This window comes from Pipistrellus kuhlii, unplaced genomic scaffold (genome assembly GCF_014108245.1).
Source record: "Pipistrellus kuhlii isolate mPipKuh1 unplaced genomic scaffold, mPipKuh1.p scaffold_m20_p_8, whole genome shotgun sequence".
NCBI classification, from domain to species: domain Eukaryota; kingdom Metazoa; phylum Chordata; class Mammalia; order Chiroptera; family Vespertilionidae; genus Pipistrellus; species Pipistrellus kuhlii.
Genome location: NW_023425584.1, coordinates 18,176,978 through 18,203,324, shown reverse-complemented (window position 1 = coordinate 18,203,324; position 26,347 = coordinate 18,176,978). Strand labels below are relative to the sequence as shown.

Genomic DNA, 26,347 nt, shown 5'->3' with positions numbered 1-26,347 from the left:
AGTTGAATGGGTGAATGCCATCTTCATCTATCTGAAATTTGCTGGCAGATGGAAGATGGTAACTAGAAAATATTTTTCTTTTGATTTCTAAGCAGTGCCTTCTATTTATTTATTTATTTATTTAAATATATTTTATTGATTTTTTACAGAGAGGAAGGGAGAGGGATAGGAAGTTAGAAACATCGATGAGAGAGAATCATCGATCAGCTGCCTCTTGCACACCCTCCACTGGGGATGTGCCCGCAACCAAGGTACATGCCCTTGATCGGAATTGAACCCAGGATCCTTCAGTCCGCAGGCCAATGCTCTATCCACTGAGCCAAACCAGTTTTGGCAACAGTGCCTTCTTTTAGAAGAATCAAGGGAAGGGGGGCAGATCACAATTTTAAATAGGGTGATCAGGATAGGCCTTGTGAGAAGGAAAGATTTGAGGGAAGAGTTGGAGGAGGAGGGGCGTGGGCCTAGTAGATGTGGGGGAAGAGCCCTTCAGGCAGAGGCTGAGCAAAGTCTCTAAGGCTTAAGTAAGGACCAGCAAGGAGGCAGGGAAGCCACTAAAGAGTGAGCAAGGGGCAGAGGTAGATATGGGTGATGAAGTCTCAGAGGCAAAGGAGTACACTCATGTAATGTCTTCAAGGGCATTTTAAGGATGCTGGATTTGCTGTGAAGGAACTGGGGAGCCATCGCAGGATTTCAAGCAGTGCAGTGACATGATCCAACGTCCAGTTAACAAGGGTCACCCTGGACGCTGTTTTGAGAATGGACTGCAGAGAGACAAGAACAGAAGCAGGGGGTCAGTTGGGAGATTACAGCAGTCATCCAGGCAGGAAGTGACAGTGCCAGGAACCAGGCATTCTGACTCTATTTTGAAGGTAGAGCCTGATGCCCAGATCTTTTAGACTTCCCAGTCATGTACACAGACTGCCATGTGAAGGGTCGTTTGGAGCCACACATCAAGGAGGCCCTTGATGGGCCAGAGGATAATCCATTTCATGGTTTGGTCAATTCAGCCTCTGGGAATTTGCTCAGAAATTATCAAGACTATTTGTTTCCTCTCTCCGAGGTCAAAAAGAAAGCATCATGGAAAGAAGGCGATGGAGCTAACTTTGTGAAGTCCCTGGTTTACTTGGTTCCAAATCACAAAGCATTCTGATTACCACACAGGAAAGCCTATTTCACAAGAGGCTCAGAGAAAAAAGCCCAGTCCTTCGCTGAACACATTAATTGCATGGTTAGAGCTCCAGCCGGGGCTGCGAAGGAGAAACTGATGTGGGACAGAGCTCAGCCTGTTTGGAATGGTGCCAAGGGCTCTGACAAACAGGCTTTGTTCATTGCTGTGAAGGCAAAATGAGTTAATAAAAGTTAATGTGGGTAGAGCATAGGACATCATAAGTTGCTATGTAAGTATTTGTTTTTAGGCCACAGCGATTAGTCAGTATTACAAGTGGGAAAACAGGTTCGGAGAGAGGAAGTGGTTCGCCTAAAGTTACACTGGATCTCCAGCTTACTTAGTGAGCACTGAATTGGTTTCTTTTTTTTTCTTTCTTTTTTTAAAAATATTTTTATTGATTTTGTACAGAGAGGAAGGGAGAGAGATAGAGAGTTAGAAATATCAATGAGAGTCATTGATCAGCTGCCTCTTGCACACCCCCTACTGGGGATGTGCCTGCAACCAAGGTACATGCCCTTGACCGGAATCGAATCCGGGACCCTTCAGTCCCCAAGCCGACGCTCTATCCATTGAGCCAAACAGGTCTTGGCTAAATTGGTTTCTTTTATTATGTTTGGACGAGAGGCCCAATGCACGAAGATTTGTGCAAGAATAGGCCTTCCTTTTCCTGGTGCAGCCACTGGCTTCCCTTTAGCACCCAGTTCCCGGGCTGCTTTGCTCCAGCTGCTGCCAGGCACCCAGGCCGCTGCCAGGCATCTGGGACTGTGGCTGCTTCGCTCCAGCTGCTGCCGCCACCCACTGGGGGTGGAAAACGCCCCCACCCCTGGTGTGTGTCGGCTGGGGCTGGGGGTGGCATGCAGCTCCTCCTAAGCCAGTCGTGACACCTGGCTAATTTCATATATATATATATGAATGATTGGAATTTCCAGTCTTTCCTACTCTCCCATCTTGGGTGCCTCTTACAGTTCATTTCTGGGAAGCTCTTTTAGACTTTGAGCTGTCTGTGCCTCATCTGAAGATCTTTCTGCCCTCACAGGGAAGGAAGCTCAATGGGATATGTTGTTACTCTTGAGCACCTGTGCAAGCCAGCCTCCACATCTGCTCTCAGTGGTATTCCTACCCCTATGTACACTCCTTCCACATTACACCAGGGTTGTGACCCATAGCATACAACAGAAGTAGTAGTATAAAACACATCCGAGATTATACAAGTCTATAGTTCCTGGGTTGGGTGCTTGTTTTTGGGCAGCTCTGTGGCCACGTTGCAGGGAACTAAAGCCTCCAGCAATAGCCAGTGAGGATTGAGGTCTGCCAACAACTAGTACATATGCTTACAAGTGGATTCTCAGCTCCAGTCAAGTATTGAGTACAGAACCAGCTGGCAGCCTGACTGCAATCTCATGAGAGACCCTGAGCCAGTACTACCTTGGTAAGCAGCTCCTGACTCCTGGCCCCTGACCCCTAGACTGAGGTCATCAATGTGTGCTTTAAGCTGCTAAATTTTGAGATACTTTGTTACACAGCAATATATATATATACCCACCTTCCCTTACCAGTTAACCTTTGTTGCACTATGCACTTGTCTCTCCATCTCTGCTCCCTCCACCATTCTTGTGGTCACCTGTGTACCCTCCATATATCCTCATCACCAACTATCTGAGACCAGATCCAGAAGTTGTCAAACCTGCTGAATCACTGGTGATACCAATAGGAACAGATGGTGGGCTAACATCAGAATTTGAGAAAGGTTTAATAAAGGGATTATTGAGTGGGTGGAGAGCGATCACAAGGAATACTGCAGTATCCCAGGATAGTGAAGGTGGATGCTGCTTATTGCCTAAAAGTGTCAAGGGAGGGAGCGCTTCCTGGAACCAGAAGAGAGAGAACTGTGTGAAGAGGGCCCCTGACAGGAGCCGGACCTTTGGATCTAGGACAGAGCCAGGCACTGGCAGCCCCGGGAGTGGAGGGTACAAATGCATCATGTCTCAGCTCTTGCTGGCACTTCCCTCTTAGCTGAACCCAACAGGAAGCCAGACCTTAGGGAAGTTATTTTAGTCTGTGTTCCCTCAGAAGAAGACTATGTTTAAATGAAAGTCTATTTGAGAGAAAACTCATATAAGAAGTTCAGAGTAGATGAGTAGAGGAGTGAGGGAGTGATTCAGGAAAGAGGTGACCAATAAGATTGTGTTACTAAGCCAGCTATAATAGGAGTTTAGTCCCACAGAGAAACTCTGGGAAACAATGTAAGCATGTGCCCCAGACTAATTCCTCTAAAAAGTGAGGGCTTTGGAACATTTATACCCCTGGTGTCTGGTTGAGGGCTGCTCCTGGGGTTGGGTTATTTCTTGGGTTCTTCTGGATTGCCAGACTGGCAGACTGGCCTTCTTGTGGGTCTGGGGACAGTCCTCAGACACAAAGATGCAGATCTTGGCAGTTGGAAATCTGGAGAGAGCTGAGGTCCAAGGAATTTGGACAAGCATTGACCGTGCCTGCCACAGGGCTCCTTGATGGGGTTAGAGGTGATACCACCCCATGCACAAAGCAGGAGGGAGAAGTGTGTGGAGGGTGAATCTGGAGGGACAAAGAAACTTGCTTTCATATTTAAAGTAAATAAGTAATATTTACCGACAATCTAAATTTAGTGTCACTGTGTAGATGTCAAAACAATTTTTCCTCTTGATTCCCACAATTATTGTCATCTACTGTCTATCACAGTCGTGCATCTAATGGTCTGCTTGTGCTTCTGGATTTTTGCATTGTGCACTAGCTAGGGCAGGAATCACCCCATTTCATAGAGTAAAAGACAGAGGCGCAGAGAGGACTTGGTTCAGTAGGCATCAGTTAGGTGTAGAACATTTAGAATCAGTTGTGCCACTTACTAGCTAGCTAATCTTACACAATTTAACTGATCTTTTTGGGGCCTCTTTGTTCTCATGTATAAAATGGGGGTTAATAATATTTTCACTATAGAATTGTAGCAAGGACTAAATGCTATGATGTACGTGAAACACTTTACATGTTAGATGCTCAAGAAGTGTTTTTAAAGGAAATCTTATTTACTTATTTATTTAAAATATATTTTATTGATTTTTTTTACAGAGAGGAAGAGAGAGGGACAGAGAGCCAGAAACATCAATGAGAGAGAGTCATTGATCAGCTGCCTCCTGCACACCCCCTACTGGGGATGTGCCTGCAATCAAGGTACATGCCCTTGACTGGAATCGAACCTGAGACCTTTCAGTCCGCAGGCTGACACTCTATCCACTGAGACAAACTGGTTTCGGGTTTTTGTTTGTTTGTTTGTTTTCTTTTTTAAGGCAGAGGCTTTTATTATACAGGGTGGGGCAAAAGGGTTCACAGTTCTGAGTACATGAAACACAGAGTTTATTCTTGTATTATTATTTATTGAGTTATTTTCCATAAGACTTTTTCCCCACCCAGTATATTTTTTCTTGAGACCACATTTACTTCAAAAATTAGACTGATTGGACTGACGGTATCTGCCAGTAATAGGCAATCTTTTGTCTCTCAGCTACATGACTGTAATAATTGAACACTTTGGAATGAAGCCATGAGAATGGATTCAAATAATTATAACCGCACTAATGAGACTGCATGACTGTCGCTCCACTTCAAAGCCAGAAAATGCAACCCTTCCATTTCCCTTTCTTTCTTCCTGTCTGCTCAGTTTGTTTTATCTCAAATTCCACATGTTTGGAAAATTCCACCATTTTACCTCCTTGCCCAATCATTAGCTCCATTAGGTCTTTCAGCTACAATTTTAAAAGATGTAATTAAAAATAAAATTTCCTACATCAGTTTTCAAACTAAAAGCATATTTCTTTTGAGAGTTAGCAAGCAAGCAGGGCTTCCTCAAAGAATAGAGGTATTTTGGCCAAGGATATGTAGAGCAAAAAGAACCTCAGGAATTTCTCCAGGGGAAGGGGAAGAAGGGAGGGAGAGAGAAAGGGGAGTCTCAGTGCCTGCCTTCTCGGGGAGAACTGAGCTGTCTATGGGTCTGTAAGGAGGGAGCTGATATCTCAGCCAGAACCTGTCCATCAGTGGAACAAGATAGATCACCTCACACAGACTGCTTTTAACTAAAAACTAATAATCTTAAGATCCTTGAGCCTTCGCTCTTTGGAAGTATAAGTGACTTCAGAGAACAGCTAATTCAACTCCCTTCTTTTCATTTTTGGAGTCACACGACAAACTGCTGATAGAACCAGGGCAAGAGGGCATGGTTTAGCGCTGTTTCCTGTCGGCTTAGGGCCCTTTACATGGTCCCAGAGTTCTGAACTTCAGGCCTTGATAAAATCAGACCCTGCCCCAAATCATTAGTGTTTAGAGTTTAAGCTCTGTAATCAGACAGTCCTAGTCTGGTGACCTTGGGGAATCGCTCCACTTTCCTGAGCCTCGGTTTAGATTTTCCATCTATAAAAGGAGGCATTTTGGATGAGATGCTCTTCAATTTCCCCTTTTATTTTGAACATGCTCCTGCTTTTCAGGAGAGTAAGCCTGGTGAACACTGGACACCTGAATTACCATTTGTGGGTGCTGAGATAGGACCCACAGTCCTGCCATGCCCTACTAGTCCCCGCCTCCACACAGGACAAAGGAAGGGGCAGGAGATGGAAGCGCTGGCTTTCCCTGTGTGGAGGCTGGGCGGGGACCAGTAGGACGAGGCGGGCCTCTCTGAGGCTAAGCTCTAATGGGCCTTTGATCACCTTAGATTGGGCTATTTCACTGTTATCAGAAAATAAACAGGATGTCAGAGATATGTTACAGCAGACAACCAACCAGCTTCCTTTCCCCTGATCCTCTCAGTCAGCAATGTTCAGCCGGAATGTTTAAAGCATGCAATATCTGACTGTTTATTCAAGGGCCCTGGCCCCTTTCCCTTGTCAAATAAACGAATGACGACAGTCAGCACAATAGCCATCCAGTACGAAAGAATAAAAATTATACCTTTTTTTTGTGTCAACATATAACATATTTGGTGTGCCACCGAATGTTAGTAATTCATGTGTCGTGAGATGAAAATGGTTGAAATCGCTGCTCTAGGCCAATCCTTTCAACAGGGGTGGGAGACAGTCGCTGGTACCTTCACTTTACTGAGAAGGGAAGTCCACAAGGCGAAGTTTCTTGTTGAGGATCCTACACTCAGCACATTGCAAAGCAGCAGCTCCGAGTCCGGTTCCTCCATCCGAATCCATGGGCTTCTCCCTGCTCTGCCTACACACCTGGAAGGCTCTGGGAGGACACATTTTGGGTCAGCCCTATAGGGCTACATACAATACAGAGAGCAGACACCCCTCCGGCCACACACACACACACACACACACACACACACACACACACACACACACACGGGACAAGTAACTCTCAGGGCCACAAGGCTGTTGCGTGACGAGGCTGCGAGGGGCACCGGGAACTCCTCACTGTCCTGTTTGGGGCTGGCTCATTTCTCACCCGCAGCCTGGGGAGCATGGGGAGCAAGGGGAGGAGCTGAGCGGGGGCGGGCCGGCTTTCCGGGGGCGGTCCCTGGCGGCCGTGAATTCCTGAGCCTGTAGATTGGAGTGTCCGCTGCCAGCCGCGTCCCAGCCGCTGCTGCCGCCACCTCCGCGCGCCTGCCTCCCCAGCGCAGAGATCCAGGGCCCGGGCCGCGTCCCGCTGCGGGCACTCAGGGAAGACTGGGGCCGCTCCTGTCCCAGGAACTTTCTCAGACCCAGACTCCCGGCCATCCAGCTGCGGCGGCCGCGCGTTTTGAAGGCAGCCGTGCGGACCCGGTGAGTGGAGCCGTCGGGGGTTGTGCGTGGGGCTCCGGTCCTCACGCTGCCCCTGTCCCAGTGCCCTCCCAACTCCCCTCTTCTCTCTTCTCCGCTCCCTCGTTCCCCCACTTGAGCATTTCCCCTTTTTCCTCCGCTCATCCTAAGTTCCAGCTGCCTTCCTGACACACACGCGATCTTGGGCCCCAGGGGAGGCCAGACCTCGGGCGGTGAGCTCCAGCCTCCCAGAAGACAGGCTTGTGTCCGGGGGTCGGTCCCCTTTGTCTCACAGCCCCGACTCCCCTCCTCCTTACCGCCCTCCGCGGAAGGCGCTGGGAGTTTGGAGTCAGGGGTGGTGGGTGGCCGCCCTGGGAGGAAAGAGCCTTTGCGTTACAGGAGTCCGGAGAGAGGGGTGTGCAAACATCTTGGGGAGAAGGCTTCCTTTCAGGCTCCCTCCTTCCCTCCTCAGCTTCTTGCCTGCGTGGGGACTTGGTTGTTCCGGTGGCCGGTTCCCTTGCATCCGTGTCCCTTCGACAAATTCCTTGAGGGTAGGGACTCTCTCTCTAGGCGCATCCCTGAGACATCCTCAGCACCTGGCATGGGGCCTGGCACAATACTGTTTACTGAGGGGAAGAATGAGAGGAGCCATAGGAACCTGTTCCCGGGCAGAGGTTCTGATGCTGAAGGAACAGCCAGGCTGGGCTTACTCACAGGGACGGTACCAGGGCGTCCCCTGCAGCTCCTCTGGGTGCTTCCTGACAGCGCCGGTCCCCCTAGCCCCGTGGGCTCACACATTCCCCCCTGTCTATAGATTCCTCAAAGCGCTAGACTGCAGGTGTAAAAGTGGCTCAGTCATTCAAGTATCAGAGATTCAATGCACATCTGCCACAAACTGTGCTACCACTGCAGTGCCCACGGAGTCAGGAAGGGGTGTGGGTGCCTGAATGGGGTCAAGAGTGGGGGGTGGAGGTGGAAAGAACAGTTCCTGGGGGGTCAGGAGGCGCTCAGAGCTACCTTCCACTGTCTGCACGGCACCTTCCCATCTGTCGGATGAGGAAGTGGGAGTTAAACAGATGGGCAGTTGTGGTTGCATCACGTGCTCTTTGGGTTATGAAGGCCACTTAGCCACTCTCTGAGCACATTCAGGAAAGCCCGTCTGAGCTCAGGACAGCATGCACGTTTGCAGTCACAACTGAAAAGGCCGAGGACAAGCGCTTCTCTGCACCAGCAGGGACCTCCTGTTTCCAGCTGCCCCGGGCCGTGAATCATGCTGTGGGAGGTTACAAGTCATGCTCATCAAATTTTCCCAACACTGACCTCTCAGGCACCAGGACTGTGGGCTCCATTGCATAAAAGGCCTGGAGGATTCCCCCTTTTTAGCACAACCTGAGAATCACTGAGCTGTGAGAGACATAAAATGGATGAGAGCCGGGGCAGGAGGGATGGGCCTGACGTGGTCGGGTTGTATTCTGAGCCCAGGGGTGACAGACCGAGGGGTAAAGAGGCAGTCACAGCTCCCAGCTTTCCCCAGCCGTATGCTCATCCTTCTCTGCACTTCGGTTTCCTCTCCATGGATGAAATCTACACAGGAAACATCTCCAAGGAAAGAGGATCTTTATCTGAGTTGATCTTACACTGCCGCTATTGACTGTAGTATCAAAAATAGACAAATGTACATACTCACACTCACAGTTTATAGGAGCAAATGTTGATATTACCACACCCTGCAGGCCCCCACCCTGATTGGCCAGGTAAGATGAATGATGTAGTCAAACTTGGCACTTATGGAGTGCTATGAGCTAGACATTATTCTAAGCATTTTATATGGAGTAATTCATTTAGTCTACTTCAATCCTATGAGGTAGAGACCATCATTACATCCATACGTCCAGAGAGAGTATGTCACGCGCCCACAGTCACTCAGGAACTAAGTGGCAGAGCTGTACCAGGCAGTGTGGCTCCAGGGCCCATATTCTTAATTGCATTGAAATTGGGGGCTATAAGGTTAGATCTTGCCTCGGTCACTTACTTGCAGGGTGACCTGGGGGGAAGTTAAATTACAGCCACTGGACTAGTGAATTACTAGGGACCCTGGTACCTTACAACTCACAGGAATAGACAAGGAGTGTCAAGTGAGAATGGTGTATTTCCAGAAGTTAGGTGGCCAGAAAGGGGAACAAGTCAGAGTTATAGCTGCCTGACACATTGGACAAAAGCAAACCAGATTCAGTACGAAACCATGTTGCTTTAAGTTGCTTAGCTGTGTATAGATATAGCTTCCGTATTTGAGCTGATTTGGCCTTTGACTGGGCAATTGGACATGTGAATTGCTGGTGACCCATTATGTAGGATCAGGGGAAATGAAATGGAAGAGAGAGAAGGAAAGACAGACAAAACTAAACTAGTTTTGTTTCAATTATTGATGACACATATCTGACACACATGTTCCTACTCCCCCATCCCGGGCCCCAGGCAAACATTGATAATCAGGACCTTGTACATAACCCCCACAAGGCCAGGAAATCCTTCTCTTTTTTTTATTGATTAAGAAAGGGAGAGGGAGAGAAACATCCATGATGAGAGATAATCATTGATCAGCTGCCTCCCGCATGCCCTGCATTGGGATCGAGCCCACAACCTGGACATATACCCTGACTGAGAATTGAACCATGACCCCCTGGTTCATAGGTAGATTCCCAACCACTGAGCTACACCTGCTAGGCTAGGAAATCCTTCTGAACTCAGTGCCACTGAGCTACACCTGCTAGGCTAGGAAATCCTTCTGAACTCAGTGCTCTGGACAACCTCTACCAGTTGACTGTGAAGCTTTTATCTTGCTCTCCCAGTCTTCCCACTTCATTCCCCTGCGGGACAGTCAAGTAAGTACCGAATCTCCTTCTGAGTGCCCAGTTGCCTCTTGAGACTCCTTAGGGCTTTTTAAAGATTAATCTTTTCTCCCCATGACTCCTTTCCATTTTTTCCTTAATGGTTTCAAATGAAGAGGTCCGGGACTTGGGGCAGGGTTCTCGGGGAGGTGAATGTCAGGGGAGCAGAGGCAGTCTTTGAGAGCCAGCCAGACTCTTAGAGTTAGATCACTTTGTCCATCCTTTTCAGTTGACTGACAGGAAACTAAGGCCCAGTTTGAAAAAAGGTATTATTTAGGATCACACAGTCATATTGGTTTTCTAATGCTACCATATCACAAGTTACCACAGATTTAATGGCTTAGAGCCACATGCAGCTCTTTGACCCTTTGACTGTGGCTCTTCCACAAAATACCATGGCCTGGGAGAGTCTATTTTGAAGAAGTGGCATTAGAAGAAGTTTCAGTTTAAAAAATCTGGCTCTCAAAAGAAATTTCAATAGTTGTACTGTTGATATTTGGCTCTGTTGACGAATGAGTTTGCCGACCACTGGCTTAAAGAAATCAAATGTATTAATCTATTACAATTCTATGGGTCCGAAGCTTCCCTGGAAGAGAATCAAGGCATCCTTAGGCTGTGTTTCTTTCTGGAGTCTTTAAGGGAGAATTGGTTCCCTACTTTTTCTGAGATGTTGATAGAATCCAGTTCCTCTGGTTGTAGGACCACGGTCACTGTTTTCTCATTGCCTAGAAGGGGCCCTCCTCTGCTCCGAGGGGCCACTGCATTCCTTGGCTCATAGCCGCCTTTCAGCATCTTCACAGCAGGCAACGGAGAGTCGGTCTGTCTCATGGTGAAACTTCTGCTTTCCTCTTCCCTTTTAAGGACTCTTGATTAGATTGGGCCCACTTTGTATCGCCCTATCCAAAAGTCCTTAACTTTAATCACAAGGTTCCACCATCTGAGTCATGTTTCCTTTTTCGTATTCAAGGTTGAGGGGCATGGACATGGACACCTTCAAGGGGCTATTATTTCACGTATCAGATGCAGCGAGGCAGGGGGTTAGTGCCACACTAGTGCCCTTGCAGCTGCCACTGAGCCCCCCTGACAGCCCACCTTATGGACAGTCTCCAGTCAGGCCAGCATTCAGCAAATACTTAGTCACCGGCACGTCACAATGATGGATGGTAGAGGTTTAAACAGGATGCTGTGGATTTGGCCCGGGTTTCTCCTCTGCTGGCTCCCTGTTGGTTTCCAAGACTCTGTGATTGGCTGGGTCGGATGGTACATTCAGTCTTGTGCAGCTCTGCCTGCTTGTTGATGTCTTTGAAGTATTCTGGTGTTTTTCCATTTTCCAGCCACGGAGGAACAGATAGAAGCTCGGACACAGAACAAGTCTTTAGACTGTTAAGAATTTTGGAGGAGACGGAAGCCAAATGGGGTAAAATGAGAACAGAGCTCTCCTCTGGGATGTCGGGTCATCAGAGAAATGCCTCCGATTTGATTTATTTCACATTTTTGATAGTTGTGTGTCCCGGCCATTCCTCCCTCTGGACCCTTTCTGTGGAACAAAAGTCCCTGGTGAAATGGACTCTGTGCTGGGTTGGTAAATGCTTGAGTCTAACTCTTACATTATGGGAGGGGAACTTTTTTTTAATATGAATGTGAGCTGGGATGGCCTTTTCACACTGATCCTGGCATGGGAAATCTCCTCCCCTTTTATCAGCCTCCCTGTCCTCTTCTAAGAGCAAAGAAAGGAAGGTTCAGACCCTGGGCAGCAACTCTCACATCTCTTCACCAACCTCAATGCCCAGCATCTCAATACAGGGGATCAAAACACTAATATGAGCTCACCAGCCCCAGCAAATGAGTAAAAGCAAATTCTAGAAGGCATTATTCTGAAAGTCCAGTCCTCCTCTGCCTGGTAAGTACAGGGAGGGCTGGGAAACAAAGAGACCTCCATAATCCTTCCTGGATGTGCAGAGAGCCCAGAGAATGAGCAAATCAGAGATTATCATTTATTTTAGAGATAGGGTTCTGATTTTTAGGGTCACTGGACTTTCTGCGGGGTTGAGAAGCCTCTATAGACCTCTACCACAGAGGTTCTAGGAGTTGAGCTCAAATCTGAAGTTCCCCAGCTAGCCCATTTCATCCCTTCATCGGTCTCAAATGTATTGGGCATTTACTGTGTGCCAGGGCCGGTGATAGGTGCTGAGGGTTCAGCAGCGAACAAGAGCTGAGGCTTCTGATCTTGGGCTTGTATTGGAGCAGGTAAAGATGGCCAATAAAAACAAATAAACAAGCAAATAAACAGGCTTTAGATTGTGAAAAGTGTATAAAGAAAATAAAATAAGGTCAGAGAGAATCTGGAAAGATTTTTCCTAAGAGGTGACATCTAAGTTGAGATTGTGGACATTGAGACATCAGGGCACATGCCTGGTTTAGTGGGCTTGATACCCAATGTAGGGAGTGCAGGATGCAGCTGATCAATGATTCTTTCTCACCTCTCTCTCCTTCTCCCTTCCTCTCTGAAATAAATAAAAATATATTAAAAACAGAAAAGGAAGATCTAGGGGGAAGATCATTCTAAGAAGAGGGAACAGCATGAACAGAGGTCTCAAAGTGGCACCAGCATTTGGGACACAGGTCATTAGGTTACCCAGGCTCCCATCCTGGTACTTGGGTTGTCTTCTCTGTCTTGTCTAAATGCTCCAGCCCTCGATGGTTTAGGTCAGTGGATAGAGCATTGGCCTGTGGACTGAAGGGTCCAGGTTCTATTCTGGTCAAGGTCACGTGCCTGGGTTGTGGGCTGGATCCCCAGGAGGGGGTGTGTAGGAGGTACTCAATGATTCTTTCTCATCATTGATGTTTCTCTCTCCCTATTCCTCTCCCTTCCTGAAATCAATAAAAATGCATTTTAAAACAAACAAACAAACAAATAAATAAATAAATAAATGCTCTATTCTTCTCTGACAGTCTCACCAGCTCCCGAGGGTAGAGCTTTACAGGGGTCCAATAAGAGGTGTGATGCTGGTAAACTCCCAAGTGGAGTTACCAGCCTTGGGAACCATCAGCCTCATTGTTCACATTCTGCAAGATGCTTGAAGAGATGCCGCCAGCATCAGTGACTCACAGAGGGTTCTAGCTGCCTCCTCTCTGGCCCCTGTGTCTGATGGGAATGAAGCAGCAGCAGCAGCAGCAGCAGCACTGTCTGTGAGCTCTGGCAGTGATACCTGCAGGAAGCCACCTGCCTCTCTCTGCCTTTTTCCCCACTTTGGGATAATTAAGCTCGCCTGCCAGCAAGAAGTCATTTCTTTTATTGCCTTCTTTCTCAGTCAACTCCTTAGTGATAAAACTGGTTGGATAACCTTGGCAACCTCTCAAAAAAGTTAACTGTGAGCAGCAGCTCAGAGGTGGAGGGTGTGCGTTTCTAGTGGAAGGTCAAAGCTGGGACAGACCATAAAAGGGTATTGGTTTATGAAACTATCACTGTGGTTTCCTAGACCAGATTCAGAGCAGTCACGGCACCCAAACGAAGGGTGAGGCCTCTGACCTCTTTGAATGTAGGAGCTATGCTGTGTTCACTAGCTCAGTTGAACTTATATGAAGCCCTCACTGTGTTCCAGCCATTGTCCTAAGTGCTTTATGTGTATCCGCTCATTCAACTTCCCTGGCATTGCAATGAAGTGGTTACTATCATTAGGTGTTGTGATTTTCATTTCACAAATGAAACTGAAGCTTACAGAGGCAAGCCTCTTGCCAAAACCACAAGGACTACATATGCTCCCAACACACCAGGTAGCTCACCACCTCTGGCCTTATTCTGCTTATCCTGCCTTTCCCCTTATTTCTTCTTTTTGAGCTCCTACTTCTCTTTGAAGCCCGTGTCCAAAGGCCTCCTTCCTTGTAAAGGCTTTCATTTTACTTAGACAAAAACAAAGCAACGAGAATGAATATTTTTGAGCATCTGTTAACGTTCAAGGGCTTTATATATTTCACCTCACTTGATCCTCACAATAGGATGGTGCAAGGCAGTGCTTTTAGGGTTCCTAGTGTACAGATCAGAAGATTGAGGTTTGGAGATTTTCAATATCTTTTCCAAAGTCGCGCCCCCAGGAAGGGTGGAAAGCAGCATTCAAATTAAGATCCTCTTAACTCCAGAGTCAATGCTCTTTCTACTTCTTCCCTCTTCTCAGTAGCATGTGGTTTGTACCTTCAGGGAGCATTTCTTTGCCTTCTATTACAACGAATATCTTTTTCCTTCCATAAGAGAGTGAACTTCTTAAGGACAAATACTATTTTATTGATCTCTGTCTCTACACCACTCCTTGATCTCCAGTGTTGATTATAGTGCCGTAAATGTGTCTTGAATTAGATTAAATTGCTACTTGAACTGGAGGGATAGGTCAAGTAAATTGAGCATGCTGCCGGTTGATTTTTAAAAATCATTAATATAGATTAATCATCTATTGTTTCCATTGTTAAAGATATGATCCAAGTTAGGGATTCTAACAAACTAGCTGAAGGAGGGTGGAATATTTGCTTGGATCAATGTATCCCTACATAAGGCCAGGAATTATTAATCAGAGAACAAACATTCACAGAGTACTTATTGTGTGTGTTGGAACACTGCTAAGAACTATCTGTGATTGTCCCATGGAATTCTCCAAACCCTATGGGGTAGATGCCATTATTTCCTCACTTTTATTTTTGTTTTCAGCTGAGGGTATAAAAGCATTATGAAATGTACCTAAGTTGTGCAAGGTTGGTCAGCTAGAAAGTTGGTGGAACCAGATTTAAATCCAAGCCCCTGGCCTCTAAGTCTGGGCGTTTAACACTACTTTTCAGTGTGAGTGTGAGTATGAGTGTGAGTGTGAATGAGAGTGGGAGTGTAAAGGACAGGCTTTCCTGCCATTTCCCAGGATTCCCTCCACCTATTTTTTTAAAAATATATTTTATTGATATTTCACAGAGAGGAGGAAGGGAGAGAGCTAGAGAGCTAGAAACGTCGATGAGAGAGAAACATCGACCAGCTGCCTCTTGCACACCCCCCACCGGGGATGTGTCCGCAACCAATGTATATGCCCTTGACCGGAATCGAACCTGGGACCTTTCAGAGACCGACGCTCTACCACTGAGCCAAACCGGCTTCGGCTCCCTTCACCTATTGCACTCCCCAATACAGGAGCTTGGGGATGGTGGATTTAAGAATTGTTCTTTCAGTATCAACACCACAGAGGAGAGAGGAAAGGCATTCAGTGAGGAAAAGTGAGGTTGGTTGGGTGAAGTCTGCCAGGGCAGAATGGAACCCAGACCAAGTTACCCATTGCTCTCCCAATGCTTCATCCCATATGCATGTGAGCTTTCTCCCCAATTTGGTGGAATCTCCCTCTACAAGTAGGATTCCAGTGTCTCCTCGTCTCTTCTCTAGTGTTCTTACCCAGAGCCAGGGATAAATAAGTTACAAGATTTGGCTATTACCTTCTTCACTAGATTTAATTGCCTTTGGGCCTTAAGTTAAAGGAATGGAATGTAAAGGACTGATTCTGACAGGACATTTCTGTGTGAGTGTGTGTGTGTGTGTGTGTGTGTGTGTGTGTGTGGTGTGTGTGACAGGACATTTCTGTGTGTGTGTGGTTTTTCCTGGAAAACAATCTCACCTGCTTCACCAATGGTGAAGTTGCTTAGGGCTCTGGGCCTCAAGGTCCTCTGTCACCGTTTACAAGTAAAAAGGTGAAATCAAGAAGCCTGACTAGTGATGGAAGTGAAAAGAGTATGCACACCAGGAGGCTGAGTTCTTCCCTCTGTCCTGCCATTGATTTGCTCTGAGATTTGGGGGAGTCATTGTCTTCAATCTGTGAAGTGTAAAGTAGGTTATGTGGTTTAAACTAGACAGTGTCTACATTCTTTGTAGATTTCCAGAATTCTATTAGTTTGTAGTAGTTTTATCTGCACAGGATAAACCCCGTATTGCAATATTTGTTTTCTAATGTTATCATTACAAATTAATACAAATTTAGTGGCTTAAAACATACATTCATGATCTCACAATTTCCATGATTTCTATTATTTTTTCCAGTTTTAGAATTTCTATTTGGTTCTTTAAAAATATCTGTTGTGTTTTTTCTCATAGTTTCTAGTTCTCTCTCAAATTTCTTAATCTTCTATTTTTTTTCTCCTTGACCGTAGTGGGCAAGGTTATTTCAAGCCTGACCATTCCAATATCTGGAGTCCTACAGATCTTTTTTCTGTTGTCTCTTGTTTCTGATGGTTCTGTACATATCATCTTGCCCTTTTGCATTCCTATTATTTTTTGGTTAGTACTGAACATTATGTTTGAGGAGGGAAAAATTGAAGCCTATTGGGATGTTATCTCCTTGAGAGCGGATAAAGGCTTGCTTCTGCCAGGCACCTCGCAATCTGGAACAACCTTAATTCAGTTTCAGGGACTGTGATGATTCAAAGCTGCTTGATATATGTCTAGTTCACGCTTTGCACTAAAAGTGCTCATTGAAATCCAGCCTCAAAATGCAAGGGGTTAAGTTTCCCTGTTTGGCCGGCTTGAACTCCTGAGTCTGTCAGAAACACTGCTTAGTTTCCACTCCCCACCAGTGGAAATACCGCTTCAAATGCCAAACTCAGCGCCCTGGATTTCTGTCCTCCCAGATCTTAGCATGGTAATTCACTATTTTGTTACTTCTTAGTGCCTTCAAGCATATTTTTTTGGTCCAATTTTTCTAGTTGTCCTCAGTGAGTATTGCTCAAAATGGTTTAGTTTGGCATTTGGTCTAGTACTGGAAATAAAAGTCCTAATCTTTGTAGGTTGCATATCTCTTCTTAATTCTCTAAATCTAAAATGGCTTTGGCCAAAAGCGGTAACAGATTGACCTGGACTTAGAAGAGAACTGTGGATCTGCCATACTCCATGCTCGCACATTTGGGGTCCATGTGGATGCTTTGGAGGTAGCTGTGGGTAGTGGTGATGACAGGGTCAGGAGACCTGAGTTTGAATCCAGTTTACTTAGCTTTATGATCACTAGCCAGTTTCCACATCTGTAAAATAACACATCCCGCACAGGATTATTGTGAAGGTTGAGTAAGTTAATGTCTGGGACAAGGCCAAGCACAGTGCTTAGCATTTGTCCCATGCGTTTGTTAAAGAAATGCCGGCTTGTGGGATTTCATGTTTAAGGGTATGAAGGAGAGGGGTTCTTCTCTGTGCTCCTTGGAAGTAAAAGAGTTATGTCTTCTGAGTAAATAATGGTAGTTCCTAAAAGAGTGACTTCTATATAGTAAATAATTGGCAAGTTAATGAATGAAGGAATGAACAAATATCCTGGACAAAGTTACTTGTTCTGATAAGTGTCAACCAAAAACAATATTGCTCTATCAGAGGTAAAGTTGCTGCTGGGGAATGAGCCTCATAATTAAAAGGTGGGCCGAAACCGGTTTGGCTCAATGGATAAAGCGACGGCTTGGGGACTGAGAGGTCCCGGGTTCGATTCCGGTCAAGGGCATGTACCTTGGTTGCGGACATATCTCCAGTAGGGGGTGTGCAAGAGGCAGCTGATGGATGACTCTCTCTCATCGATGTTTCTAACTCTCTATCTTTCTCCTTTCCTCTCTGTACAAAATCAATAAAATATATTTTTAAAAAAATAATAATAATTAAAAGTGGGTAGATAGCACAGATTATTCACCTTGAATTCAGTTATTCTAAAATTCTGACTTGTAGGAAATTTTAATGTAGGAAATTTATATATTGTTTATTAGAACTAAAAATTTTGCCATATGATGGAATTGGCTAGAACTTGTTTGTTTGCAAAAGGATTTTTAGTTAGTTGCTTAGAAAAATGGTCTCAGAATAAAACTTGGTGTTTCCCCAAGCAGGAGACAGGGCACCCATCCCTTCCTCCTTAGACTGGACCATGTACAGTACTTGGTAGATGGGATGGATTTTCCACCTTTGGAGAAGGTACAATGTTTTTCTTCCTTTGGAAGAGCTACAGTTTTTCATCCTTATACTTAATCTTGTTAATGGACACAAAAACAGTCATTTGGGATTATTAACTTTTGCATTGAATTGTCGATATGGCTCCAACTCAGGGCAGGTGTAGGGCCTGGTGGTGTCAGTGGTTGAGAACAGTGGCTTCCCTGCTTATCAGCTCAGGGTGGTGTCAATTCAGTTCCTTAGACAAACTTCTATTAAACACTTGTCAAGTTTATTACTCATGAGTGAGGTCAGCAGATAAAGGATGCTGGTTTAAAAACACAGGAGTTTAGGATTGACTGCTGTTTTGCCTCCCACGGTCATAAAAACATCACGTTTTTATCAGTAATAAGGTTAAGTTTGTGACGTGAATGGTTTGGGCCATATTCTGACAGGGCCCATTCATTAATTAGAAATAATAAGGAATATTATTTGATAATATTATCAAAGCAAATGATAAGGAGATCAATCTTTGGTTATTAATTAAATGTGCCGAGAAGCAGGGCTTCATGCATTCACAAGGAGCCAGAGCACCCAGATGCCAAACAGAGGTCAAACAGAAGTCAGCGAGCAGCAGCTCAGAGCCCTGCTTTTTCTCAAGCGGATGTTTCCAGCACGCCATTAAGGATGCTGAACATTTGCGGAGCTCTTATTTTGGGGACAAAATTTTCCTTTTACGGTGAGTGGAATCCCTATTACCTGGGAAGGAACAGCCCACAAAAGGACATGAGCTCAAGGATTGGGGAGGTTGACACAGGCAGATGGTGCTCCCTGTGCCCTCTGTCGTCTGGCTACGTGGATAGCCAGCCTTGGAGCCCTGGGACCTGGGGGTCAAGGGGAAGCTGAACAGCTGTGCTAAGCAGACACCAACAAAATAACTGGGAAAAGTGATTAGTGACTTTAATGTCATTGTCATTGTAACGTATACATTTTTGTGTTGTGGTGTAGTATTACTTTTATTTTGAGTTGTATACGTGAAGGGGGTGAGCTCTCTAATCTCTAGGGCTTAGGGCCTCTAAGGATATTTATCTAGCCGTGTTGACTGAGTAGGCCCCCAAACCCCCTCTCTTTGCTCCTCCCTGGCATTCTAGAGCAGCTGCACTTTTATCTGTGTGTGGTGTGTGTGTGTGTGTGTGTGTGTGTGTGTGTGTGTGTGTGAGAGAGAGAGAGGGGGGGGGAGAGAGAGAGAGAGAGAGGGAGAGAGGGAGGGAAAGAGGGAGAGGGAGAGAGAGAGGGGGGGAAGGAGGGAGAGAGAGAGAGAGAGAGAGAGAGAGAGAGAGAGAGAGAGAGAGAGAAGGAGGGAGGGAGGGAGAGGGAGAGAGAGAGAGAGAGAGAGAGAGATGGGGGTTTTAAACAATCTTATATGCAAAAGAATAATATTAGTATGATAAGTTGAGAATACACTTTACAGAAAAAGTTTCATTCACTCATTTACTTGTTCTGTTTAAGGTGGGACAGTGACTTGATCAGCTCTATGACTTTGAATGATTCTTCCGGGAGGGCGGGGGTTGAAGTGGGGGAACTCGGGCCTCAGCGTTGCCATCTGGGAAACAAGGTTGGCTCTGGCTTCAGTGCTCTTTGGGTCTTGGTTGTGGATGAGCCCGAAGCCTGAGTTCCTGTAAATGACAGGTTTTGCTTACGAAAACCAGCCGGGGAGATGACGTGTTCCTGGCATCTGGACTCATGTTAATGGGTTTACCAGAAAGAGCTTTGTGGGGATCTTTTGGCCCAAAGCAGGCTAGCTGCTGATGTAGTCAGAAGACCACAGAGTAAGTTCTCCCGCCCCCGTACCTCCTGAGCACTGTGCGGGAGTCCCTGTGACTCACGCTTCCATGCTGCAGACCTTAGAGCGGGTGACCACATTTCCAAGGCTGAGGCAGGGCCAGCCCGTGCTCTCCCTCCTCCGCAGGCCAGAGACTTCTCCTTAACCTCAGACTTGCCCAGATCCAACCAGACAGGCAGCGGAGCACCTCGGAATCAATTCTCAAATCCTAGTGCGAGGAAGAGTTGCAGAGGCCTTAGAGATGGTTGGGTTCGGGGGTTCCCAAACCTGGCTGCACATTCAAATCACCTGGGAAATGAGGAGAAAAGTGCCCCTTCCATCTCCTCTTGAGTCTAATTCTCTAAGTCTGGAATAGGACCCAGAAATTCGTGTTTTTTATACTGTTAGGTGGTGACCACTGATCTAGTTTCAGACTTGAATCTTATTTGACTTAAAAATCATAAATGTATGTATTTACTTTATTTAAAAAAATATATATATATATTATAAAAAATATATATATATATTGAATTTTTTCAGAGAGGAAGGAAGAGGGATAGAGAATTAGAAACATTGATGAGAGAGAAACATCGATCAGCTGCCTCCTGCACGCCCACTACTGGGAATGTGCCCACAACCAAGGTATAATACATGCCCTTGACCGGGACCCTTCAGTCCGCATTATTTACTCTTTTTAATACAGAGAATTATAAAGACACCTCCCAAGCCCTCCACCCCCAACCCCCCTTTTCCATTTTTCCCTCCATCCAGTTGATGTAAAAAAATTAAAAGTAAAGAAGACATACAGTTGGCCAATATTTACATGAAAAGATGCTCAACATCACTAATCATCAGGGAAACGCAAGTCAAAACCACAATGAGATATCGCCTTATACCTGTCAGGATGGCTCTTATCAAAAAGAAAAAGCAAGTGTTGGTGAGGATGTGGAGAAAAGGGAAGTATCATGCACTGTTGGGAATGTAGTTGGTGCAACCACAGAAGGAAACAGTATGGAGGTTCCTCAAATATTAAAAATAGAACGGCCATATGACTTAGCAATTCCACGTTTAGTTATTTATCTGAAGAAAATGAAAACACTGCTTTGAAAAGATATCTGCACTCTCATGTTCAGTGCAGCATTATTTACAATAGCCAGGACATGGAAACAACCCAAGGTTCCGTCAATAGGGGAATGGATAAAGAAAACGTGGTATATAAATACGGAATATTGTTAAAAATAATGAAATATTGCCATTTGCAACAACATGGGTAGACCTTTAGGGCATTATGCTACGTGAAATTAGGCAGAGAAAGAGAAATACCATATCATCTTACCTATAAGTGGAATATGAAGTAAAATAAAACTGGAGCTCATAGATTCAGTTAACAGATTGGTGGTCACCAGAAGCAGGTGATAGGGGCTGGGTGAAATGGGTGAAGGGGGTAAAAGGTACAAACTTCCAATTATAAAATCAATCAATCATAAGGATGTAATGTGCTGCATGGTGACTACAGTTAATAATACTGTATTGCATATTTGAACATTGCTGAGAGTAAATCTTAGAAGTTATCATCTTAACAAGAAAAAACATTTTTAACTCTGTGTGGTGATGCTAACTAGACATATTGTGGTGATCATTTTGCAATATATATATATAAATTCAAATCATTATGTTATGCACCCCAAAGTAATATAATGTTATATGTCACTTATACTTTGATTTTATAAAAGAACAAAAAAATCCAGAAAAGAAAGAAAATGGGGTTGCTTCTTTGACAATATCAAATTCTTCAGCCCTGGGGATTCTTCATCTATGCTGCTTCCAGTGACTAGAAAACTTATGTCCATCCCCATGAATCTTAGAATATTCTAAACAATTAGCAGAACACCAATTGTTATTGGTGTTCTATAAACACCAATAACAATTGCAATAAATTTTCAGTAATTTCAAAAGAAGCAATTCATGCTCATGTTTAGAAAATTCACACTGTAAAGACATGAAGAATGAAAAGCAAAAACTTCCAGTCCCAGTGTAATACTCAAAAGCAATCACTATTAACACTCATAAAAGAGATTTTGCTCGTAAAAGATTTTTCATTTTTATACCCTTACCTATCTACTTAATTCTATGAAATCCAAACCAAAGGAATGATCCTATTCATATTATCCTGCGCTTAATTTCCCCCCACAGACCATCATTATTTTTAATCACTGTTAAATAAGTTAATATTGTAACATATTGGAACAATGCCTGGTGTGTAACAAGCATTTCATATTTGCTAAATGAAGGAATGAAATTGCAGTATGGTATTCCATTATATGGATATACCCTACTTTATTTTACTATTTATGGACACTTGGTTGGTTGCTATAACAAACGATACAGAAATAAACATTCTTGTATGTACATCTTGGGGGCTCTATAATCAGTAGCAAAGTATGGTAATCAGTACTGTACTTAGAGTGGCAACAGTGGGCATGGAGCCAAAGGGACTAGAAAGGAAAAGTTACTAATTACATAAAAGCAGGAAATAGGACTGGAATTGGGAATTTTGTCTGGGACCCAGAATCACCAGGATTAAAGACCTTAGATCTATCTGACTGCTATTGCTCAGTTTATGAGTGTAGACCCATGAACCAGAAGGTCAGCGATCAGGGCACATGCCGGGTTTTGGGCTTAATCCCCAGTGAGGGGCATGCAGGAAGCAGCCGATCAATGATTCTCTTTCATCATTGATGTTTCTCTCCCTCTCTCTCTCTCTCCCTTCCTCTCTCTATAGTCAATGAAGTGAAATGAAATGAAATAAAATAGATCTTATATCTAAAAGGAACCTTGGGCCGGGACCGGTTTGGCTCAATGGATGGAGCGTCTGCTTGGGGACTGGAGGGTCCCAGGTTCGATTCCAGTCAAGGGCATGTACCTTGGTTGCGGGCATATCCCCGGTAGGGGGTATGCAAAAGGCAGCTGATCGATGACTCTCTCTCATCGATGTTTCTGGCTCTCTATTTCTCTCCCTTCCTCTCTGTACAAAATCAATAAAATATATTAAAATAAATAAATAAATAAAAGGAACCTTGGGAGGTTGTTTATACAAGCCTCTGGGCAGGGAATGTGGCTCCCAAGCTGTGCACTGGGCCCTGGGGAGCCACAGTGAATGCACTGGAAAGTTGGCTGAATAGGGATTGCAAGATCTTTAATATTTTTGACAAGAATAGTGATATTTGACATCTCTCAGACTCTGTGTAAACTACTGGCTCAAGAGAGCTTACCGTTTAACATTAATCCTACTACATTCCTTTTGATTATCCTATAATTTGTGGAACTGAGCTTTGGGTGGTTGCTATGATACAGCAAATACTGCACACCAATGAATGCAGACTAGGAAGTGAGCACCTCGTTGTCCAGTCTGACTCTGAAGTTTAAAAAACTGTGCAGAGTCCAAATGTTGCACACATGCCATTACTCAGTAACTACTTAAGAATTAAAAACATATTTTTTTCTTTCAATTTGTGTCTATTATTTTTTTCAAATAGTTACTATTTTAGTTCCGACATAAATGCTTATTAAGTTTCTTGAACTTAACTACATAATAAACAGAACTGCTAGCTATTTCTTTGGGCCTGGAGTGCTATCAGGAGATTACTAAGACATTAAGGGCGCTGTGAATCGAAAACGTTTGGGAACAACTGGTTTATATATTTTATCCATCAGAACTCTTTTAGCTCCAAATCAGAGAAACCAAGCTGGCAATGCTTAAGCAAAACCCAGAAACCATCCTATATAATAAAAGGCTAATATGCAAATTGACCAAACAGTGGAATGACCGGTAGCTATGATGCACACTGACCACCAGGGCCAGATGCTTAACATAGGAGCTGCCCCTGGTGGTCAGTGTGTTCCCACAGGGGGAGTGCTGCTCAGCCAGAAATGGACTCACAGTGCTAAGGATGTCTGACTGATGGCTTAGGCCCATGGGAAGTGGGCGTAAACTGTCAGTCTGACATCCCCCAAGGGCTCCCGGACTGCAAGAGGGGGAGGCCAGGCTGAGGGCTCCCCCCTCCCCAGTGCACGAATTTTGTGCACTGAGCCTCTAGTTGGTTTATAATCTGGGATGTCTTGTTTTGCAGATGGTGTCAGACTGGGCTGGATTATTCAAAACAGGCAGCTCTATTTTTCTTTCCACATATGGGCAAGATAGCCCACACCCGCCCTTCCAGACTCACACCCTTCAGTTTAACATCCCAGAAGAAAGGGTCATCTTTTCCAACAGCTTGTGCATAGGAGCCCTGAGAGGACTTTGGTCGATCTGGCCTGGGTTGCCCACTATGAATTGAGGCTATGGAGATTTTTAATGACCAAGCCCAAGTCACATATCCACCCCTGTGCTAAGCGAGCACACTAAGACATGGAGTGTGTAGGTTCTTCACAGAAAAGAGGGGGTTCTGTTACCAGGGGAATGGGAGAAGGGACCAAAAGCAATGAATCTCCCATTTTATAGAAGAAATACACTGGGAATTTGGGTGGTTTAATAGTTAAACATCGAGGTGCTGTAATCCCACCCAGTTGGCTTCACTTCCTCGGGCAAATTAGCTATATCTACACTTTGTAAGGCTTTAGAGTCCTCATCTTTAAAATGGGAATAACTGCAGGTAAAGGCCAACATACAAAAAAGCCCCAAGGGTCTCCACCCCCTAGGGTTGGTGGTTGAAGTGAGAACTATGTAAATTAGTGCCTGTAAGTGCCTAGCACAGCGCCTGGCACCCAGGAAGCCCTCGGTGAATGAGGCCATTGTTATTATTGATCAAGCAACTTTAAAGATCACACAGCTCGTAAGTGACTCAAGTTTCTGACTCTTGGAGCAGGTTTTCTCCCCACCAGGGAGGCAGGGAGAAGGTGCCAAAGAGTGATTTCCCCTTCGCTGTCTGTTACAGAGTGACGCAGCATGGATGCCGGCAGCGAGGTCCCCGCGGAGGCTGTGCTTCCCAAGCACATCCTGGATGTCTGGGTCATTGTCCTCATCATCCTGGCCACCATCGTCATCATGACTTCCTTGTTGCTGTGCCCGGCCACTGCGGTCATCATCTATCGCATGAGGACTCATCCTGTCCTCAACGGGGCTGTCTGAGAGCCTGCCACGAGGGGGCAGGGGAGGGATGAGGGTAGCATCCCCTCCCCCAGGCTCCTCCCCTTTCTCAGAGAAGCAGAAGGAGGGACTTTGGAGGAGAGACTCTGAAGCTTGATACGGGAGGGGAGACCTGAGTTCTGGTTTTGATTCTGCCACTGGCCAGCTGCGTGCGTTCCGCTGGGGGACCTAGTTCTGTGAGCTCCAGGTTCCTTATCTTTCACATGGGGACTGCGGCCCCTGCCCTTCCTACCTCATATGGTTGTGAGAATCCATGACGTTGTGGTGGGGGTTGAGGCTGTTTGTGAGCAACGAAGCCAACCCCGGTACACAGGGGTTACTGCTGGATGCTGAGAAGCTCAGAAGAACCAAAGAACCCAATTACTGATGTGGCCTTCAAGATGGCAAGGGAGACAGTGGGGCCAGAGCAGCCTTTGTCAGTGCCCCTCAGCTCAAACCACACAAAGGCACTCTGTCCTCATTCCAAGGAGCCAGCCGTGCACTGGCTCAAAGGGATTTTCTTTCATGTGCCACTCCTTCAAGTTTTCTGATTTGGGAGGGAATTCATCATGGCCGCTGGGGGAGGGGGGGTAAAGGGGAGAACTTTCCAGGACTTGGTCTATGCCAGAATCTCTCCTTCTACAATCTGGAGGAGGGCTCTGCCACGTCCTGGCAATGCCAAGGGAGTTGGGGCAACTCCTTCTTTCTACTCTGGAGTCTCTTAGCTTGGACTCTCTAGCAATGTTGGAAAATGCAGGGTAGTCGAGTTCCCGGCCAGCTTTCAGCATCTCCAGTCCCCAGCTCCTCGTGTCCCCCTCACCCCCAATCCTGCTAGATTTAGCTCTGTGGTATATGTACCCCCTTCATTCACTCACACCAGCACTGCAAACAATCCAAGGTACTGACTAATGTGTTAATAGCTGTTCCCAGGACTTTGGAAACTAGCTCAAAACAATGATGGTTATTTTAGATGCTATGATTTATATTTATATAAAGAGATTTCTGGACCACTCAAGCTTTTTGACCCAAATCAGGAGCCTCATTGGACGTGCAAATTATATAAAAAGATAGCACAGATATCAGGATATTATTGTGTGGAAATGACGCTTTTAGTTTGATCTAATCTCATTGGTGTACACAACCAACTTCTAATAAAGTGCTAGAACAAGCATGGCTGAGGTCTTTCTTTAAAGAGAACATATTAAACTTAGGAACTTGGGTCAAAGGACTCCACTGAATTTATGGATATAATCTGGGATGTCTTGGTTTGCAGATGGTGTCAGACTGGGCTGGATTATTCAAAACACAGAGACACAGTTTGAATGCAGGAATAGAATTGGAAAGAGAAGAATCAAATAGATTTCTAGGGTTCTAGCTTTGGCAGGTCTGTTCGTTGGGATAGATCTCATGGTTGGAGATGGGTTTTGGGGGGTCACCTGCACAGGGCAGATATGGCACAAAACTGGACAGGAACACCCAGGAAGAGGGTAAGACTGAGGCGGGGGAGATGGTAAATGCAGGACTTGGAGACCACTACATAGTAATGGAAAGGGTCTAGAGAGAACAAAGCAAAGCCAGGAGATTGAGAAGGCCAGGTGGTAAGAGGTGTATGAGGGATCATATCGTACTCTGAGAATTAAGGAACAAGTGGGAGCACAGACAACTCTTCTCGG

General features: G+C 45.4%; 1 protein-coding gene across 2 annotated transcripts; it reads left to right on the top strand.

Annotated features, from left to right (window-relative positions):
* The first annotated feature begins 6,738 nt into the window (after positions 1 to 6,738).
* SMIM3 (small integral membrane protein 3) lies at positions 6,739 to 25,843 on the top strand. 2 transcript variants are annotated; one of them, XM_045576332.1, is made up of 3 exons: positions 6,739 to 6,907; positions 6,945 to 6,955; positions 24,483 to 25,843. In XM_045576332.1, exon 3 carries the CDS (start codon positions 24,495 to 24,497, stop codon positions 24,675 to 24,677), a length of 183 nt encoding a protein of 60 aa, XP_045432288.1. In that variant the 5' UTR covers positions 6,739 to 6,907; positions 6,945 to 6,955; positions 24,483 to 24,494; the 3' UTR covers positions 24,678 to 25,843. The 2 variants fall into 2 exon arrangements, with proteins under 2 accessions (XP_045432288.1, XP_036279696.1); XM_036423803.2 differs by having other exon boundaries at positions 6,740 to 6,957; positions 24,484 to 25,843.
* Positions 25,844 to 26,347: the final 504 nt, after the last annotated feature.